We start from the raw sequence: 21077 nt of genomic DNA on the forward strand, positions 1-21077 counted from the left end.
CTGAATTTATGGTGTTTTACACTTTTAGGACAGAATTTCCTTCATTTTATAAAACACTGGTTAAAGTAAGTGGCAGTTTTGTTATATATTTTATATTCTTCCTTAGGGAAATGTCATTCTTTTGTCAAAGCATTAAATTTCAAATCCTTAAACATTCTGTTCTCTGAAATTCACAAGTTTCAAAATAATTTAAATACATTGAGTTTCAACTTAATTTTTCATTACTTTCAAAACGTCACAAAGTTTCAAGGTGTTTTTTGGGCTTCAAAAATGTGCATTATCAAACAATTCAGAACTTAATTTCAAATGTTTATGTAGCAATGAAGCTATTCTCCTTATACTTTGTTAAGAAAATATAACCGAAATAGTAATTACTGTCATTATGTGAGTAGACTTAACATCAGTCACTCAACCTTCATATATATCAGGGAGAAGTCTTTATTTTTTTAATGTTTTTGTGTTTATTATATACATTGTATACAAATGTATGCATGAGGTAGAAAGGGCAAGAACAATGGAATAACTGCTTGTCAATTAGGTCTCACTATGAGTAACATGAAAGGTGAAGCTGTCTTCCCCTCCTTAGAAAGCGCTGAGAACAGTATACATCATCTGTATGAAGTCCTCAGGGGCTAGAGGGATGACTTATCGAAGGGCTTGCTGAGCAACCGTAAGGATATGCATTCAGACCTCCCGTACCCACATCACAGTGAAATAAGGCAGCAGGTGTCTATAAACCAGTATTGGGCCATAGAGACAGACACACGCAGCAAACTCAGGGGGCTCACTGCCAGTCAGTCCAGCCACAACAGCAAGAGTCACTACCTCAAAAGGCAAGATGGATAACCAGCCATCAACCTTTGTCTCTAAGTACAAGCGCGCGAGCACACACACACACACACACACACACACACACACACACACACACACACACACACACACACACAAACACACACACAGAGTTCTCAGGAGATCCACAAGCTTGGTGATGTTTGAAGCAACTGTGTACAACAACCATTTTTTAAATAATATCACTATTTCCTAGAAAATAAAGAGATGTTACTTGTCACTGAAACCTCTACAAAAGCTTAATTCAAATTTGTGCTTGGTAACACCTCTCCCAGAAAATTTATTCAGGTTCTACCTAACACATATATCCACATTTCTAAGAGATCACAGTATTTTCAAATACTTTCAAAAAAGATCTTTTGTTTGTTTTTCTAAACAGTGTTTCTGTGTGTAGCCCTGGCTACCCTGGACCTTGCTCTGCAAGCCAAGGTGAGTGCTTACAAGGTTAAGTACTTCCCACATGAGCATGAGGGAAAGAGTTCAATCTCTATTGCCCATGTAAATGCCATAACGGCATGCCAGTCCAGCCGTAATCCCAAAATTCAGGGAACCCTTGGATCAAGCTGAGCTCAGTGAGACCCTACCTCATAATTAAGGAAAAGACATCAGACAGCAATCTCTGGTCTCTACAAGCACAAGAACACAGCAGGCACACACACACAAAAGTTGAAGATACTTTTGGGTTGTCTTTTGAAAGTCAATTCAAGAGCAGGGCAGAGGCATGATGGTGCATGCCTTTAATCCCAACACTTGGGAGGCAGAGGCAGGCGGGTCTCTCTGAGTTCAAGGCCAGTCTGGAGTATATAGGATAGACAAAAGCTACAGTCGTAAAGATCCTGTTTAAAACAAACAAACAAACAAAAACCAATTCAAAGCATATAGACTAAGATAACTATATCACAGGGACTCTTAAAAGCTAGGGCCACATTTTAGCTCTTGGAAAAAGAGCAGCAGTCTATTCAGGCATATGCTAAACTAGAGATGCCTTCTAGACCTTTATCCTGCTGGGACCAGGAACTGGTAGGTGAAGGATAAATAAAAAGGGTGGGCAGGAGAATTATACTTTCTCTGCATCTACCTTGGATAACTCTGGCAATTCATTCTACTAATGCAGACTTTGTTCTGGATCAGATAAAACAGTAAACAGTGAAAAGAGTGGTGGCCCTAACTTCTGTAAAAAGAACTTACAACATCATCAAGTTAATTCAATTTTAAATTCAATTTGGTGTCTAATTTATACACACTATTATTGTATTTACTATACTATATTATATTACAGACAGATTTCCTAAGAAAATACTTTTTTAGAGACAAACTTGCACTATAAATATTCTACCTTCTGTCAAAGTACAGTTACTTAGTAAACCTGAAAAATAACTTATGTTAAAACTTAAGGAAACAACAATTATTTTAAGTCTGAAGCTTTCATTATTTTCACTTACAGCTTCTGCTTCTGCTCTTGTCTTGAATGTAATTATCGCATGAAGTGAAGAGTCGTCAATCTGACAATCCTCAATGTCCCCATATTGCTGTAAATTAACAAATTATTTCCTCAAAATAAGTGTTCTGAAACATCTAAAACCCCCAACTGCATTAGAATAGTAATACAGCAGAATCCAGAATACATGTAATCATTCACACAGATTGAGACTTATTTCCTTTAGTCCTATCTTCCAATTTCAGCTCTAATCCTATACTTTCCACAATGAGTGACAGACATTATGCTCTGTTTGAGAAATAATGGATGAAACAATGGTCAAAGCCTAAGCTTGCTTATCCAACCTTCCTTACTACTCCAACCTCAGGACAAGGTAAATTGTTCTTAAACAGCATGCTGCATCACCAGAAATATGAGATTCTAAGATCATTTCCAATAAAGGAAGAAGACTCAGAGATGTAAGCAATTTGTCCAAGCAGTCAACAAATGATCAAGATGAATGAGGGTCCAGGCCTTTTGATTGAGTGTAAAATTAACTGAGCATTCCATTTTGGCATACACAATTTACAACACCTAAATACTAAGTATATTATACTACGCCTAATTGGACTTTGTTACTTTTTTCCCACATAAAGGAAGATTTTTCTAAACAGCAATTTTACCACAAAAATTAGTTATTTGTGTCGTATTAATATTTTCCTTCTATCCCAAAATAAAACTAGTCATAAACTCAGTAAGTACAAATTTTTTATGCACTAATTTAAAATTGAACAAGTTACTTAATTTCTTCAGGTTTCATTTCCTCATCTAAAAAAATGGGCATAATAGAGGCCATTGTTGGTGTCAACTTAACTACATCTGGAATTAACTCAAACCCAAGGATGGGGCACAACTATGAGGGGACTTTTTTTTTTAAAATTAAATCATTTGATGTTGGAAGACCCACTTCTAATACTGGTCTCTGAGGTGGAAAAACACACTTTTAATCCAGATATTCTGACACAGGAAGACAACAGGAAAGCTGGCTCTCTCGCTTGCTATCACTCTCACCAGCAAGTCCACTCTTCTCTAGCAGTAACAGCCTACTCTGGGGGAATTCCAGTGTACACAGAAGACTAGCTGAAACTAGCCTTGTGAACAGAACTGCTGCTGGATCCCTGGACCTTCCATTGGTATGGACAACCCCTCTTGGACTAGCTGGACCACAGCCTGTAAGCCAGTCTAAATAAATCCCCTTGCGTATAAGAGACTCATTCTGTAAGTTATGTTCCTGAAGAGAACCCTGACTAAATCAGTGGTGACTCAATAATTCCTAATATCCCCTTTAAGTTTCAGCTGTTTTTTACTACTATTATTACCATTTTAACTGGATAAATCCTTTTTTTTCGGGAGGGTGGGGGGGGGTTTGAGACAGGCTTTCTCTGTGTAGCTTTGGAGCCTATTCTGGCACTCGCTCTGCAGACCAGGCTGGCCTTGAACTCACAGAGATCCGCCTGCCTCTGCCTCTGCCTCCCGAGTGCTGGGATTAAAGGTGTGCGCCACCAACACCTGGCTTAACTGAGTAAATCTTAAAAAAGCACTTCCTAACCACAACTGTTCTGTCAATGGTCCTTTACCTCCAACCCTCTCTTATGCTGAGAGATAAAAAAGCTAAACTTTGAAATGTGTACTCTTGCTTAACACTAGTATTTTTTCATGTGTAAATTACTACTAAGTTAAAGCTCAAAATCTCCCAAGTTTATGAAACAATATCCACTGTAAGTTTCTGAATATTTATTTTTCAAATGTCTTGGTCTCGGCAAAACACAATTATAACAAACTGGATTATTTTAGCATATTGATTGCTGAATGCCTATACGAAAGACACGTGAATCTCCTTTCCTTTGTGGAAGTGGGACACGGAGCAGGGAAGAGCTGGGCTGTATCACCAAGCACCTCTCTAGTTCTCATCTTTATGCCTCTGAATCAAACAAGCACAGGACTCTCCAGAGTCTTTCTTCAGCCTTAAATATTAACCACTTTAGTTATTTCATAGACATCAATCATTTCTTTTAAAAATTCCTTATATTCAAATAGGTATTAACTACAAGCTTGGTATATGAGTGCCAAACACTGAAATATAAATTTCTAAAAGAGGAAAACATCTGGATACCTATTCTAGTTGTCAGTTTCACTAACTGTTAAACTTTCCTCCACCGATCTTTCCATCACATCCCAGGGTCAACATACCTCTCCACATCACTGAGGTGGGTAAGTGGCAAACTAATGCATTTAAGCTCTGTAAGTAAAGAACTAACGACTGTTCCTCTCTCTGATGTAGGTAGCAGAGTACCCAGGGTCATAGTGATGCTTAGCAACTTAAGCTCTGGATAACACTAAAAACTGAAATAGTTAAGATGAAAGGGTAAGGTGGGTCTAATCTCCATTCTGCATATTGGATCGAATCCCAGGAAGTCAAAATAAACAATGGATGAACAGGAACTAGAATCTCCTCTTTAAGTCACCCTATCATCATTAGATAAACTCTCTTAAATTACACCCTTGATCTGAATAAGGCAACAATTTTTAGATCATACATCTAAAATGTATCTTGCTTCAGTTCTATATGCCTCTGAATATAAAGTAAATATAGCTTACTATTTACTAAAATAAAGTAAAATAGCTTACTATTTACTTTTATTTAAAAATCTAAATAGTCTATAGAAATATGCCAATTTTCCCTTAAATTATCAACAAAAACCTACTCATAAGGTTCCTTTCTGAAACAACAAAGCTTAAATCATTAACCTTAAATCACTAAAGGCATATCTAGTTGAAGAATTGTAAGAATCATAAGATTTTAGCTGGTTGGTAGTGACCCACACCTTTAACCCCAGCACTTGACACACAGAGACAGGTGAATCTCTGAATCTGAGGCCAAGCTGAAGCTGAGGCCAAGATTGAGTTCCAGGACAGCCAGCTACAAAGTGATGGGGAATGTCCTTCGGTGTGCTGTGAATGTTTCTCTTATTGGTTGCTGAATAAAGCTGCTTCGGCAAATGGACAGGCAGGATGTAGCCAGGCAAATATAGAAACTTCCATCTACATGCGAACTACCCATCTACATGCCCAAATTCCCAAATACTGTTTATAAATGTTTTCATTTAAATGGGGTTGGTTATAAATAGTTAATGATCACAGTCAATCTCTTTAAAAGAAAAAAAGAGGAAATATGATATGGAAATGAATACTTTGGTATGAATTTTGGTTTAATGATACAAACTTAAGGTCAATTTGTTATATGTATAATTCTACTCTCGTTTAGGTATTGGGTTTATACAGCCCATTTAAAAATGTAATGTATCCTTAAATACAGATTACAGATAATAACCTATAACAGTCAAAACTTATAGTTAGGTTAGTTAGGTTTCCTAAATATACAGAGGTATATTTCAAATCGATAGTCATTCTTCAAAACCTTTCAAAGACCTAAAGAATCTGGCATTTAAAATGGTTTATTGGGGTTTTTCATGACAATGAGACACTACTCCTGGTAACACCAATTATGTCAGAGAGGAAGATGGGCATTGAAGAAACTCATTATGGAGTTTGCCTTCAACATGGCAGGGACAGACATTTGGACAAGAATCTGCTTTTGCCTGGACTGCTTGACAACACACTGTCCAAACTGGACAAGCAGGTTACAAAGGAAAGTGCCTGCCAAACTTGCCAAGAGACAGGATGGTTCCTGCTTTACAGAAGAAAGCAACTGACGAACTTTGCCAAAACAAGACAAAACAGATCTTCAAATTTCCTACTTCAATAAAAAGTCTGCCAGACACTAGGGCCCACGCCCCAACATGACAGAGGAACTGGGTGATTGTCCAGGCAACAAGATGTCTCTGGCAATTCTAGAGTTTATATATTATCATTCTGGGGTCTTTGATGGAGTTGAAGACAGGTAATTATGGTTTTCCTTAGTTGCAAAAAAAGATAAAGTTACATATAAGATTTTAGACTCACAAAGATAGATAATAGAATATTTTCTTTAAATTTTGCAAAATGTTAGTGGACTAAATATTGTTAATTATAATTTTGCTTGGTAAGTGTTGTTATATTTAGTTTTACTATGTTAAATATAAAACCTTCCTTTTTATTTAGACAGAAAAGAGGAGATGATGGGGGATGTCCTTCTGTATGCTTTGAATATATGTTCCTCTTATTGGTTGAATAAAGCTGTTTCGTCGAATGGACAGGCAGGAAGTATAGGCCAGGCTACCAGACTAGAAGTCTGGGAAGAGGAACGCAGAGAATGAGTCTGGAGCAAGATGCCAGGAAGCTACCGGAAAGGTGGCATTCTCTGGTAAGCCAAGAACATGTAGAGATACAAAGACTAATACAAATGGTAAAAATTAAGACAGAGCTAGCCAATAAGAAGCCTGAGCCATTGGCCAAACAATTTATAATTAATATAAGCCTCTGTGTGTTTATTTGGGATTAAATGGTTGCAGGACCAGGCGAGACAGAAACGTCGTCTATAATAGAGAAATCCTGTCTTGAAAAAAAAAAATAAAAAGAAATCATAAAATTTCTCCCAAACAAACAAGAAGACCCTGTTTCTATTTCACAACTAATACATAAGGAAGCCTTGTGTATCAAGGGATTTAAATTAATTCATGTTCATATTTTTTTCTTTATTTATATCTATAAACCTAAGTAACAATTATTAGTACTATCTTGCTAGCTGATAAGTAAGTACCGCAAAATGAGGGAGAAGATCTTCTCTGTCGCTCTCTGTAAATGCAGAGATCTCCAATGCTCTGGGTCGGTGATCCACCACAGCATGGCCAGGCACACCTCTTCCTCGACCTCGACCCCTGCCCCGGCCGTGAGCCGCACCTCGACCTCTTGCATGGATTCCTCTACCTCGGCCAGATGAAAGAATTCCTCTTTTAGCAGCCTAGAAAAGAGAAGAGGTTACACATGATAACTCTTGTGTTTCTGAGTTTAAAGTTTCAGATTTTGAAATATTTGCACTGACTTTCTTGTTGAGCATAACAAGTTTCAAATTAGGAATACTACACCTGTGTTAACTCAAGACAAGTGTTATAATTTTCAAAAATGATTCAAACTTTTATGATAGCTGAGAAAGAATTTAGATAATTACATAACATTAAAAATTCTAAAATTAGCTGAGTGGTGGAGTTACGCCTTTAATCCCAGCACTTGGGAGGCAGAGGCAGGAAGATGCCTCTGTGAGTTCAAGGCCAGTCTGGTCTCCACAGTGAGTTTCAGGACAAGCTCCAAAGCCACACAGAGAAACTCATCTCGAAAAAAAAAAAAAAAAAAAAAACAAATATTTTATATATATATACACACACACACACACTAAGCGTGTTCTTTCTGATAAAATTAACAACTTTATTACATCATTTCCTGTCTCTTTTCACCAAACAGGTCCCAGGGAACACGTTCAAGTCATCAGTCAGCAGGCCAACCTCATACCCCGGCCATCTTGCCACCTCACCCTTCTTCCCTCCCAAACTAAGTTCATGCTCAAAGCCAAGAACACAGGACAGAAGACTTGTAACTCTGGAATTCTTAGTTCATTGAAAAGTCTACTTAATACAGACTGCAGCATGACCTTCACAAATAATAAAGACATTTTTACATTGAACTATACATACCCTAACCCTTCAAGCTTTATATAATTTTCAAATAAATGCTTCTGTTTCATTGTCTGATGACTCAAGTGGTTTAGTAAGTTTTCTCAAATGCACTACATAGCACAGAATACAGAACATTAATTTCCTACCACACCACTGCTTTCGTGTAGAGCACCATCCCTTCATTACAAAAATATTTCAGCAACACCTGTGTTAGTCCTTAATCTCAAATGCAGTTTCACATAGCATGAATAATAAAAACCCAGAGACAGGTCACCATGAGAGCCCAGGAAGATAGGACGCTTGCCGTTGGCGTCCAATAAAGCAGGGGTCATTCTACAGAGCTGTGTAGACCCAGAGCATTGGAGATCTCTGCATTTACAGAGAGCGACAGAGAAGATCTTCTCCCTCATTTTGCGGTACTTACTTATCAGCTAGCAAGATAGTACTAATTGTTACTTAGGTTTATAGATATAAACAAAGAAAAAAATATGAACATGAATTAATTTAAATCCCTTGTGTAGTTCCCTGGAACTCACTATGTAGACCAGGCTGATCTCTTAACTCAGAGATCTGCCTTCTGGAATTAAAGGGCTCTTTTGTCAAGGTATCTGAGGGACTTGGAAGGGATTCACTGTCTCTGAGTCTCCAGCTCTGGTATTACCAGCATGTGGCTACCATTCCAGGCTTTTATTTGTGGATGCTGGAGATCAAACACAGATCCTCATGCTTCCTTCCCTTGATACTCAATGTATTCATACTCAAGGGGAGTAGTATTTACACTTGGCCTAAGGACAAAGTTATCCTTCCCTTCCAGTGACATGACAAACCCGGACATGACTGAATTTTCTGTTTTGACCTATGCAGGTGTTAGAGTCCTGGAAAACGGGAACAGTGGGTATGAGGAAAGCTGTGGCTATGTGAGGATGAGAGAAAAAGACTAAGAAAACATGGCAAAGTGGCCCTATCACGTCAAAAGATAAAAACAAACTAACAAACTAACCTAAAAAAACAAAAACAGAAATATGAAACTAAGCTGAAGCCAGGCAGTGGTGGCACACACCTTTAGTCCCAGCACTTTGGAGGCAGGGGCAGATGGATCTCTGTGAACTCCAGGTCAGCCTGATTTAGTTTCAGGACAGCTAGGGGTACACATAGAGAAATCCTGTCTCAAAAAACAAAAAAGCACACAAACAAAAGCCCCTAAGTTGGCCAGGGAGTGGTGGCGCATGCCTTTAGTCCCAGCACTTGGGAGGCAGAGGCAGATGGATCTCTCTGAGTTCCAGACCAGCTTGGTCTACAAGAGCTATTTCTAGGACAGCCCCCAAAGCCACAGAGAAACCCTGTCTCGAATCCCCCCCAAAAAACCAAAACCCTAAGCTAAATGTGGTGGCCTGCTCATGTATAATGCCAGCACTTGGAAGTGGATGTAGGAGATACAGAGTACAAAGTCATCCTTTGCTACTACATACTGAGTTTGAAGACAGCCTGGGCTACATGAGAATATCTAAAACAATTTAAAAAAATAAAATGATTGAAATTAAAAAAAAAAAACCCAAGACAGATATTGGGGCTCAAGATCAGAAAAACAAAGCAGCTAAGTCACCAGAGAGCTCTTACCTCTAACAAGGCTCAGACCAAAGGGGGGCAGGTCCTGTCCTCAGAGTAACTGCAGATTGCAATGCTCTTCATTAAACTTCAGACTTCCCTGAGACTGCACTGAGCTCCTGCCTTACTTTCTCTTTAATGCTGGGACTAAAGGTGTGTCATCCCAAATGCTGGGATTAAACGTATGAGCTCTGTTTCTCTTTTATCCTGATTCACTCTCATGCAGTCCAACGTGGCCTTTCACTCAGAGATCAATCTGCCTCTGTCTCCTGAATGCCGGGATTAAATGCTACCTAGTGGCTAGGTGTGTGGCTAACTAGTGGCTTAGCTCTTAAATAGGTATGTTGTTAACTAGTGGTTTAGCTCTGCATTCTAATCTCCAGGCAAGCTTTATTTGTTAGATTACAAACAAAATATCACTACCCTTAAAGGCTGTGCAGTTGCCACAGTCATTAAGTGCTTACTATGCAGCATGAGAACCTAAGTCCAACCCCCAACACCCTACAGAACAAGGACATCTGCAATGATTTGAAAGAAAATGGCTCCCATAGGCTCATAGGGATCAGCACTATTAAGAGATATGGCCTTGCTGAAACAGGTGTGGGACTGTTGGAGGAAATGTGTCATTGGGGTTGGGTTTAACTTCTAAGATGCTCAAGCCAAGCCCAGTGTGTCACTATGTCTTCCTGCTGTCTGCTGATCCTGATGTAGAATGCTCAGCTATCTCTCCTTTATGCCACCATGCTTCCCTCCATGACGACAATGAACTAAATCGTTGAACTGTGAGTCAGCCCCAATTAAATGCTTTTCTTTGTAAGAGTTACCACGTGGTCATGGTGTCTCTTAACAGAAATAGAAACCCTGACTTATACAACATCGTAGTTTATGTCTGTAATCTCAGCACCAGAGAAACACAGACAGGCAGATCCCTGGGCTTTCTTGGCCAGTCAAATCAGTGAGTTCTAAGCTCAGTGAATTCTTGTCTCAAAAAAACCAAAACAAAATAAAAAAGCAACAGTGGAGCTTGGGGAAGACACCCAACATTAACTTTTGGCTTCAAGCCTCCACACATGCATTAGCACCATGCCCACATGCAACACCAACACACATACACATAAACCACATACACAAGCTCAATTTCTAGGAAGGTAAATTACTGAGTTAGGGTCTTGCATGGGAATTCAGATCAGTTGTGAGCACCTATATGGTGCTTGACAGTTCCAGAAGATCCAATAGCCTCTTCTGGTCTCCATGGGCACTATCCATGCATATAGTACACACACATATATGGAGGCAAACACTCATTCAAAAGATAAAATTTGGGAGCAACTTACCTAAAATTTAGTAATTAACTGAATACAGAAGTTGAACAAAGGGTGGGATCAATCAAGACTCCTTCCATATTTCTAATTTGAGTAACTATATATACAAACTTTAGAAACAATGAACATGCTGATAAGGATATCTAAGCTCCAAGCAAAAACATCAAATGATGAGTACCAAAAATAAACATAAAATCAAATAATGATAAATGAAATAAACCAGGCACAGAAAGACAACTACTGTAATATTTCATTTACACACAAATGCCTATTACCATGGACTATGTGGAGAATGGGGAAATGTTAATCAAAATGTACAATGGAATAAATTCTAACATCTGTTGTATAGCATGGTAAGTACAATTGATAACAGATAATATATTTGAAAAGAGCTAGGGAAGAAAATTTTTAAATCCATTCTCATAAGGAGTTGAATATATGAAGTGATGGACAGATGATTTGGATAATTCATTCCATGATGTATACATATACTGAAACATCACATTATATACCATATACACATAGAATTCTCAACTGGTCAATTCAATTCAAATAAAAGAATAAGCTTTAAAGGGGGAACGTTATTAAGATTAAACATATCAAAATTATGCCCTGCAGAGTATTAATGACACAAAGATACTCTGTGAAAATTAAGCTTCACCAAGCCCATAATTTGGAGATTCAAACTAAAAGCCTCCAAGAAATCCTATAGTCAAACAGCATATTCAATATGACCTTTTCAAAATGTATTTGATCTAAGAATCTTTGCTTACAAGTCTCTATTAATGGTAACAGAATTACTGTGAATTACGTTATTGCATACATGAGTATTACTGAAAACCAAAGCTGAGTCATCATAAAAGATCAAAAAATACCATTTCACCTTTGGTTAAATTATAACGAGCAAAACATGGAACATTAAAATTTTGTGTTATCTACTTACTAAAATCATGTCAGAAACTTTACAATGATATTTTTATACATCACTAATGATATGAAATATTCATATGTAGAAAATAATTTTACAATTAATATAAGAAATCCATTGTTTTGGGTAGAACATGGAGACAAACCAGATCATGTTTCAAAGAAATACAAGTGTATGCATGCTTAGGACATTTCCCAGCTTTTGCTAACTCTCAGATAAGATGCAGCTGAAGACATGGCCAGCAGACGCAAAAGTCAAGTCTAAGACTTGCACATCACTAAACAGATTTCTACTGCATTGTAAGAGGAGAGAAAAAAAATCAGTGTCAACAAACTTTTAAGACGGCATAATCAAATTAAGCAAAACAGCCTAAAATGTTAAAAAACGTACCTTACATGTGTCAAGCAATGGTGCATATAGACATTAATATAGCGTTATATTTTGTGATATAATACTAATTTTTAAACATTTTAAATGAATATTAAAATCCATGTTTTATAACAGAGATCACTTTCACTAGGAGTTTCTCATATAACTATGTAACTAAATTATAAGGTAGTTTTATTTTCTCTTTTAAAACACCCACAGCACCATCTATAGGCAAAACTTAAATAAGCATGTGTTTAAACAGATTTACAGCTCTAAGTCTATTCTTTAGCAATTCAACACAATGCCTGTATGACTTTTTATACATAAAAAGACAATTTCCATACAAATACCTAAAAAGCCTTTAAATGTATTTAATCCCAAGAAGCAAAAGGAAAAAAAGCCAAAAAAAGAAATAAAATTCACTAGAAATGGAGACACGGGGGTTCATAGGTAGAAACAGTAAGTATTCCCAGGCCAGCAAGCTGTCGGAGAGGGGGGTGTAGTCAAAGCACTGAGTTCAATGCCCAGGACCCACATGGTGAAAGGAGAAAACACAGCCTACAAACGGTCCTCTGACATTCATATGCAAATGATTTTGTGTATTCATTAACTTGTTTGTTAATGCAAAACTTTTTTTTGAAAATATTTTGTGAAATCAATGAGTCTCTTTCCTCCTACCTATCCCAATGCGCACACAAACAAAAAACACACGCGCACACACACAGAGTAGCTATTGTTAACTAGACCCCACCCCAAAATTTTCATGTTAACCACAACTGTATCTGTTTCTTTCAAGTGAGCTGTGTAGTTGTAATAAACATACCTCCAGCTGTAATTCTGTATACTTTCTCCTAAGCTCAGTGACTTCTTCTCCAGCCTGCATTTTCTTATATAAATCCAATTCTGTGTCAAGCAATTCTTTCTGCATCTGAAAAAGTCATTAATGTTTCAAATAACAATTAATATTCTGAACTTAGGTAAATTTTTACAAGATACTTTTTCTTATATCCACTTATGTCATCCTCTCCCCCCATCCCCACCCAGTTATACAGTCAAGATTCTCCTGTGTTGTCCTCACAAATGTCAGGGTTAAAGGTACATATCACCGTGTGAATCAACAGTTCTCTTCTGTAAATTAAGTTAATTAACTTAATTAGTATTACTCTAATAATATCCTAATTCTCATTGATTTCCCTAAAATTCATTGTCTATACCACAGATAAGGTTTGAGTTCTATGAACTGATAATGTAATAATTTCTGGGGGGGGGAAGGAATCAAAGGGCTAACAAGCAATATATAGTATGTCTTTATGTAGGTAAACACATATATCTTAGATTTGAGGATAAAACACAAACTAATGATGGTTACATACAAGGAGTGCTGTTAGGGACAGTAAGGGACTCAAGTGGGAGAAAAGTCTCCTATGTATATCCTTTGATGTACTTTTGAACCATCTTAATATTACTTATTTAAAAAAAAAAAATGAACCCAGTAAAAACTGGAGCCAAGAGAAAGAATTCAAAATGAAAACTAACAGAAACAAACCTAAGTTTATCTGATTAACAGTATTTACAAAAAGACCCACAAGTAAACCAACATCATAGTTTGACCTAATATTTAGGGGAATACAATTAGTTTGTAAAGAATATAAATACATTTGAATCCAACTTAATTGTTGATATCATTACTGCAACAATTTTGGAACTATTCTGAATGTTTTGTAGGTCTATTTGAATGAATGTTATGAGATCAAGTTTTCATTATGGAAACTAGCAATAGAACTGAATTTTTTTAAAAAAGTAAGCATGTGATTTAGGTTAAAATTAGAAATATCAATGTGGAAATATATGTGTGTGTGTATATAGATAGATAGATAGATAGATAGGTATCTATATTTATATAAAGTAGACATATGTGTACACACATATGAAGTAGAAATACTGTACCATCTGTATTTTATCATTTGTTACCATATGAAAACATAGTTTATTTGTTTGAATCATTCAAAGTAATACACCTGAATTTTTCTCATTGCTAATTCTTCTGGACAGTGACGTTCGCTTACTTTCTGTCATTAGCCATTTATATCACTAACTAGTTACAATACATAGTTCAAACTTCTTGACCATACAATCAAGTACCCATTATCACTTCATCCCAAACTACCTTTCCAAAAACTATCCATAATCATTTTCTAGTAGCAGATTTCACAACTGTAAGAAGTAGGAGAGTTGCCTGGCAGTAGTGGTGCACACCTTTAATCCCAGTGTTTGGGGAGTAGAGGCAGGAGGATCTCTGAGTTCAAAGCCACCCTGGTCTCCAGAGAGAGTTCCTAGACACTGACGGCTATACAGAGAAACTGTCTTGAAAAACAAAAACAACAAAACAAAGTAAAGGTGAAAAAGAAAAACAAAAAAAAGTAGGAGAGTTATGAAAAATAAAGTATATATCCTAAAATAACAACTTAAAGCTAGTATCGGAGATTTTGACTTTAAAGCTCTCTTTTAAAAGACTTGTTTGTATGTATCATGTATGGGTGTTTGTTTGCACATGTATCTGTGCACTGTGTGCATTCAGAGCACTTGTAGGACTAAGGAAGGCATGAGATCCTCTGAAACTAGAGCTACAGACAGCTGTTAAGGCACTGTGAGTGAGCTGAACGTAGGTCCTCTGGAAAAGCAACAAGTGCACTAAGCCACCAGGCCATCTCTCCAGACCCATGCTTCAGAGTCTTAACAAGCAGTCCTATGGATAAGAAAACAGAATACCTGAGTCTTCGTTTTTATACTTTTTGGAAGACAGCGTCCAGGAGATGTAGCTTTGACCTCATCTTTCAACTTGGTAATATTTTTTGTCAAAACCTCTAATGTTTTCATTATTTCTGCTTTATCTTCAGACTTCATTGTTTTGTTTTTCTCTAGTTTTGAAATTAGCATCTGGCAAATTTTAAAATAGAAGTGTAAGAGACAACAAAGCAAATACAAGTATAAGAGACAACAAAGCAAATACAGCCAAACACTTAAACACCATTTTTAGTTGATTGTAGAAGAGCAGACTTGGTAGCTAACAGTGGTGTAAGTACAAGTTTACTTTGTGAAGAACTTTACTACTATTTGGCTCTCTTAGAACATAAGCTCTGAACAAGACAAGTGAGATGGGAGATCAAACGGAATTATGTTCTGAGTTAAGGTAGCTTCATCTTTTTATATCAAGCATTGTGATTTCACTTTGTTTAAGTATATCCAAAATAAGAAAAGACCATATTTCTAATCTTAATGTAGGTTTCTCTTAATTTGTAGTCTAAGCTGGACTCAAACTAAGCAATTTGACAACCTCAGCCTCCCGAGGTGCTGAGATTATAGTAATGCACCACTGTGCCAACAAAGCATTGTTTCTGTATGTTTACATTTTTCTACTACTAACATTCATCACAAAACACATCAAAAACTCATTTCTAATTAAATGTCACAATTAGAGCAATCTGACCCAAAAAGTGTCAGCCAAGAAATAGCAGCCACATTAAGTTTTAAAGATTTCCTTTATAAGTGATATGTGTGTGCCTGTGACATAAACATGCAGACAGATGCCCATGGAGGTGAGAAAAGGAGGTCTGAGCTGGACAGTGGTGGCAAACACTTTTAATCCCAGCACTCAAGATGCAGAGGCAGGCAGATCTCTGTGAGTTTGAGGCCAGCCTGGTCTACAACAGCTAATTTCAGGACAGCCAGGACTGTTACACAAAGAAACCCTGTCTTAAAAAAAAGAAAAAGAAAAAAGAAAAAGAAAAAGAAAAAGAAAGGTCTGGTACCTTACAGCTAGAATTCAATGCAGTTATGAGACCCCTGACATGAGTGCAGAAACCCAAACTTGGGTCCTCTGAATGGTAGTAGCAAATACTCTTAACCATGAACCATCTCTCCATGTCTACACATAATGCATTCATCAATGACATTAAAAACTTGGGTCCTCTGAATGGTAGTAGCAAATACTCTTAACCATGAACCATCTCTCCATGTCTACACATAATGCATTCATCAATGACATTAAAAACTTGGGTCCTCTGAATAGTAGTAGCAAATACTCTTAACCACTTAACCATCTCTCCATGTCTACACATAATGTGATTATCAGTGACATTAAAAAAATTTAAGAGGAAAAATAAAACTAATTCAGTAATTTAGCCTAAAGTACCAAAATGCACATTTCAACAGCAACAAAAAGTTTCTGAAAACAACAACAAAAAATTTGAGATTTTTTCCCCCCATCAAACTACATCTGTGAAATCTGGTATTTAACTATCATTTCACCTTGATTTGGACTACACACATCAGATGTGGTTTTTGACTACTCTATTGTATAACACAACAGTAGAGGGTCCCAAATTAGTGAAGAGCATACCAACAAAAACATTTCATTATAGTATTCGCTGACCAAACAACTATACAGTAACAGAGCTAAATGAATTTATTTCCAATTCATGTTGATAACCAGTTCCACATAAACTATACCCACACTTCATAAGTTTCTTCACTCCAATGCTAATTAATACATAACAATGACACACTGTTTTTCACTTTTACCACTACCAATTCCAGTAAATCTGCATCTCACTATGAACTAATTAGATTACATGCACTAAAAACTGGTTAAGTTTGCCAAATAATTTACTATTTTACCTTCTGCGTTTCAATGTGCTTTTCTAAAATTTCTTGTTTCCTTTTTCTTACATCCTGCTGAAGTTTCAGTGCCTCCTAAAAGAATCAAAATATCATTTGAGTGACATCTAAAGATAAAGCAATACAAAAGAAAAGCAGTTTTCACTGAAGAAGCGTCGCAACAAAAGCAATACACTAAGTTTCTATCTGTAAAGCTTAGAATATGTATGCAAGTGTCAAAAATCAAAAAGAAGAAACATCCCTTCAGAGAAAAGCTGGGGGAGGGGATGAATTTATTGCTGCACACACATCAATTCCTCTCTTACCTTGTGGTAAGTTCCTTAACACACACACATGCACAAACGCACCCACTGGTAGGGGGTCTTCCTATGTGCAGATTTTGTATGTTATACTGTCTGTGCTTACCTGTTTCTTTTTCTGTGCTTCATTATTATCAATTGCGGGGCTAGAAACTAGCAAGGTTTTTTGTGCAGCCTTCAAAGCAGCTGGATTATACACCGTTTTTGTAAGGCCAGTAGATGTAGACAACACCTACCAACACAAATTCAATTTCTTAAAAAGGAGTGTTATATTCATAATTCCTCTTACTTCCTAAGAAACTTAAACTTTAAAGCATTTCTACCTAAAATTAGCATGTTGAACTAAATGTATTATATAATTACAATAACTAAATTACATTTCATGACTTGAAATGAATGGTATGAGTGAATAATAAGCCTCAAAACAAACAAAAATGACTTAATACCTATAACAAAACAAGCAAAGCGAAACATGCAGATCCTGACATTAAAGGGGAAAGAATACTGCCATTACTGTAGTTCTCAGAAAATGTTTGGGAATATATCAGTACCTACCTCTAAGAAAAAAAGCACAAGAGAAAAACTGAATGTCTTCCTACAATCTGGTATGATCACTGTAATTGTAGTTCCAAAATAAATACAGCAATCATCCTCCATTCCCTGAAGGCCACATTTTTCCTGCTTGAAGTGATCTTAACCTCTTAAGCCAAACTCAGATGCAGCACAAACCAAAGCACTAATCATTTTTCTTTCCTGCCCACTTACAAATTTTTATTCCTTAAGCCATGATATAAATATACTATTAGTTGGGTAATATTAACTAATTAAATAAAACACTACTAATGGTGAGGTCTTCCTTCCTATCCATACTGTAGAACCCTTGAAACAAAAATCTAGTCTCTCTCTTCTTTGTGATTCTTGAATCTAAGTCTTATCAATACAGAATTATGAGACTTTGGTTAAGGTGAATTTGAGAGGTGGAGTAACCTCAGTATACTCATATATAAAACTGGGAGGTTCGTCTTGACAGCATCTGAAATGCAAACTCAAAGCTCTCTCCTTGAGCAGACATTACTTTTTCACTTGCCTTATCACCATACTGTTAGTATCTAAAACGGTATAATGGCACATGATAAATAATATTTTCACACACTAAATTACATAAGTGATTACCAACTGAAGTGGAATGCACTTTAAAACACTAGGTTTAATTTTGAAAAAAAGGGGGGACCCTTTCTGAGAGGCTATTTATCTCCTTCACTAAGTTCCATGAGGTAACGGGTTTTTAGAGAAGACACTATCAAACAGATTTTATAAGGGGCTGGAAAGATGGCTCAGCAGTTAAGAGCACATGGCTGCTTTTCCATAGGTTCCAGGTTCAGTCCCCAGCACCTGCATAGCAGCTAAAAACATCCAGTTTCAGGGGATCTGACACCTTCACACCAACATACATGCGGGCAAAACATGAATACATTTGAAATTTAAAAAAAAAAAAAAAACTAAACAAATAACCATACACCATGATTTTCAGAGAAAAACATTGCTTTTAATGCCTTAAGAATTTCTGGGCTAAACTATGATACAAAAAGATGTAAGCGTATAAATGAGAAATATTACCCTATTTTTTAGCTACTACGTTAAGCATCTGATGAAGTGTAAAAGTGGCATTCTGGAGACCACTTTCTAATCTTGCAATAAGAGGAAAACAAACATCCATGAAATGTCTCAAAATCTAGATGAAATAAAAACTGTCATTATTCTAGCTCCACAATACACACCTGATGTTTAAAAGGTAAAAGAAAATAACATTCTATATGTATCAAAACTTCATGTGTAATTGTCTTCAAGGTCAAAGACTCACTTATCAATAATAAACATGAAATAGTAACTACGAAATACTTGTATTGATTAGAATACAAAATACAGACTTATAGTCTAATTTCAGTGACTACTATGGAAACTTCTGGAGAATTTCTTTGATGCTAGTTCACCATGCAACAAATGTTAAATTGGATAAGAATATGAAAGAGAGACAATTATGAAACACATAAAACAGTTCTGCTGTTTTAAGCATATATCTAGCTACTTTAAGCACACAATTTCTTCATAAGAATTCCCTAACAAATTAAACAACTATGAATAGATTAAATTCTTCAAACTTGGAAATGTGTATATCACAACCATATATGATAAACTGTTCCACAAAGCCTCAATCTCAAGGACTCCGACTTAAAATCAAAGAATAAAGAAACAATAGCAAAGAGCTTACATCTATAACTTCATATTTAACAATGGTGAAACATGGCCCAAAAGGGCCAAGATGTAAAATTAAAATGCGTCTTGGAAATAATGAACTGTAGGTCTACAAATATTGCTTTTTATTTGAATCTATTTCATTCTCGAGTGTAAGTACTAGAATAGTAAAACATATCCACATTTTTCAAGATTTAAAATTTATCCAGGCCTAGTGGCAAATGCCTGTAAAGCCAGCTCTTGGGAACTGGAAGCACTGACAGTATATTAAAAGCCAGCCTTAGGACTACATATGAAAACGAAGGCAGTACTACAATTCTCAAAGTCCTGGGTTCGACCTTTAGCACTGTCAATAAACAAATTAATTAATACATTTAAAATGAAAACAGTGGAAGAAGCCAACAAATCCAACAGACAAGATGAAGTTACAATTTCTAAGAATACAAAGCATGGGCTTTGCAATCATGTTTATTTTCCAATTTTCTTCATGTATTGTAATTTTATAAGGTGACATAATACTAGCTTAAGTTCTCATGATCTAATTATACTCACCTATGGTCTCAACTGCTTCTAAGTTTATTTTGGATTTTCTACACATGTAATAATTATGTCACCCATACATAAACAATTTTATTCCCTCCTTTCAATTCTTTATAATTGTTTACTTCCTTTTATCACTTTACTGTATTAGTTAAAAACTGAAAGTAATTAGAGTAGATATCTTTGTCTCATTCCTGAACATGACAGATGGGGGACACTCAATGTGTTTCATCACTAAGTTTAATGTTAGTTCTGGTAGGTGGGGTTGTAAATATTATTCAACATGGTAGGAAGTCTCTATTTATTCCACTTTGCAGAGTGTTAAGTATTTCACCAAACCTTTTTCTACAAAGGTAGTCATGCAACGTTTTCCTTTTCCCTTATAATGCTAATGCAGTCAGCTAAACAGATTTCCTGATATTAAATAATCTTGAGTTTCTAGACCAAATCTTTCCTGGCCAGGATGTATTATGTATCTTACACACACTGGAAATTACTAATATTCTATTTGGAGTATTTGTACCTATGTTCATAACAGGTATTAGCCTGTCATTTTCCTTTCTTAGCATATCCCTGGTCAGGTTTTGGTAACAAACATAAGCCCAGAAGATGAGTTAAAAGGTCTATCATGGGCTATGCATTTATTAACATCTCCTATGACCAAGACAAAAGGCAATTTTCTAAATTCTTAAGAGATTATAATCCATTTATTCATTTTTCTTCCTTTTTTGTTTAGATTTATTTTATATGTATAAATGTTCTGCCTGTACAGTACAAATATACACCAAGTGCATGTCTGGTTTCCAAGGAGGTCAAAAAGAGAGCAGCAGATCCCCTGGACCTTCTGAAGTTAGGATGGTTGTCAACTGCCACGTGGGTTCTGGAAAACAGACCTGGGTCATCTATAAGAGCAACAAGTGCTTTCAACTGCTGAGCCATTTCTCTAGTTCACACAGCTCTACTTCTTATGTACAATATTCCCATCCATACCTAGTATTAGAAAGTAGAAAAATCAAACATTTTCTTGCTAAGACTGGGAGGAAAGACTATTTGTAAAAAACAAAATTGTTTACTATTCAGGATTACTTTCAAGTCATCTAAGCTTCCTTTTTAAAATAAGTAATGCTCAAACTGAAATTTAATATAAAA

At 36.2% G+C, this 21077-nt stretch overlaps 1 protein-coding gene across 20 annotated transcripts in view; it reads right to left on the reverse strand.

The window, feature by feature from the left end:
* Positions 1–21077, reverse strand: part of Rbm26 (RNA binding motif protein 26) — a 73360-nt gene that overhangs the window by 13061 nt on the left and 39222 nt on the right. For 15 of the 20 annotated variants that reach the window (XM_027393974.2, XM_027393975.2, XM_035453428.1 and 12 more), the window contains 6 exons: positions 17242–17367; positions 16837–16911; positions 14929–15096; positions 12983–13087; positions 7026–7226; positions 2292–2378 (listed from right to left, as the gene is read on the reverse strand). In XM_027393974.2, the coding sequence (XP_027249775.1) occupies positions 2292–2378; positions 7026–7226; positions 12983–13087; positions 14929–15096; positions 16837–16911; positions 17242–17367 (762 nt within the window). The remainder of the gene's footprint in view (positions 1–2291; positions 2379–7025; positions 7227–12982; positions 13088–14928; positions 15097–16836; positions 16912–17241; positions 17368–21077) is intronic. The other 5 variants (XM_035453432.1, XM_035453430.1, XM_035453429.1 and 2 more) reach the window with 2 other exon arrangements.

The sequence above is a fragment of the Cricetulus griseus genome, assembly GCF_003668045.3.
Source record: "Cricetulus griseus strain 17A/GY chromosome 1 unlocalized genomic scaffold, alternate assembly CriGri-PICRH-1.0 chr1_1, whole genome shotgun sequence".
NCBI classification, from domain to species: Eukaryota; Metazoa; Chordata; class Mammalia; order Rodentia; family Cricetidae; genus Cricetulus; species Cricetulus griseus.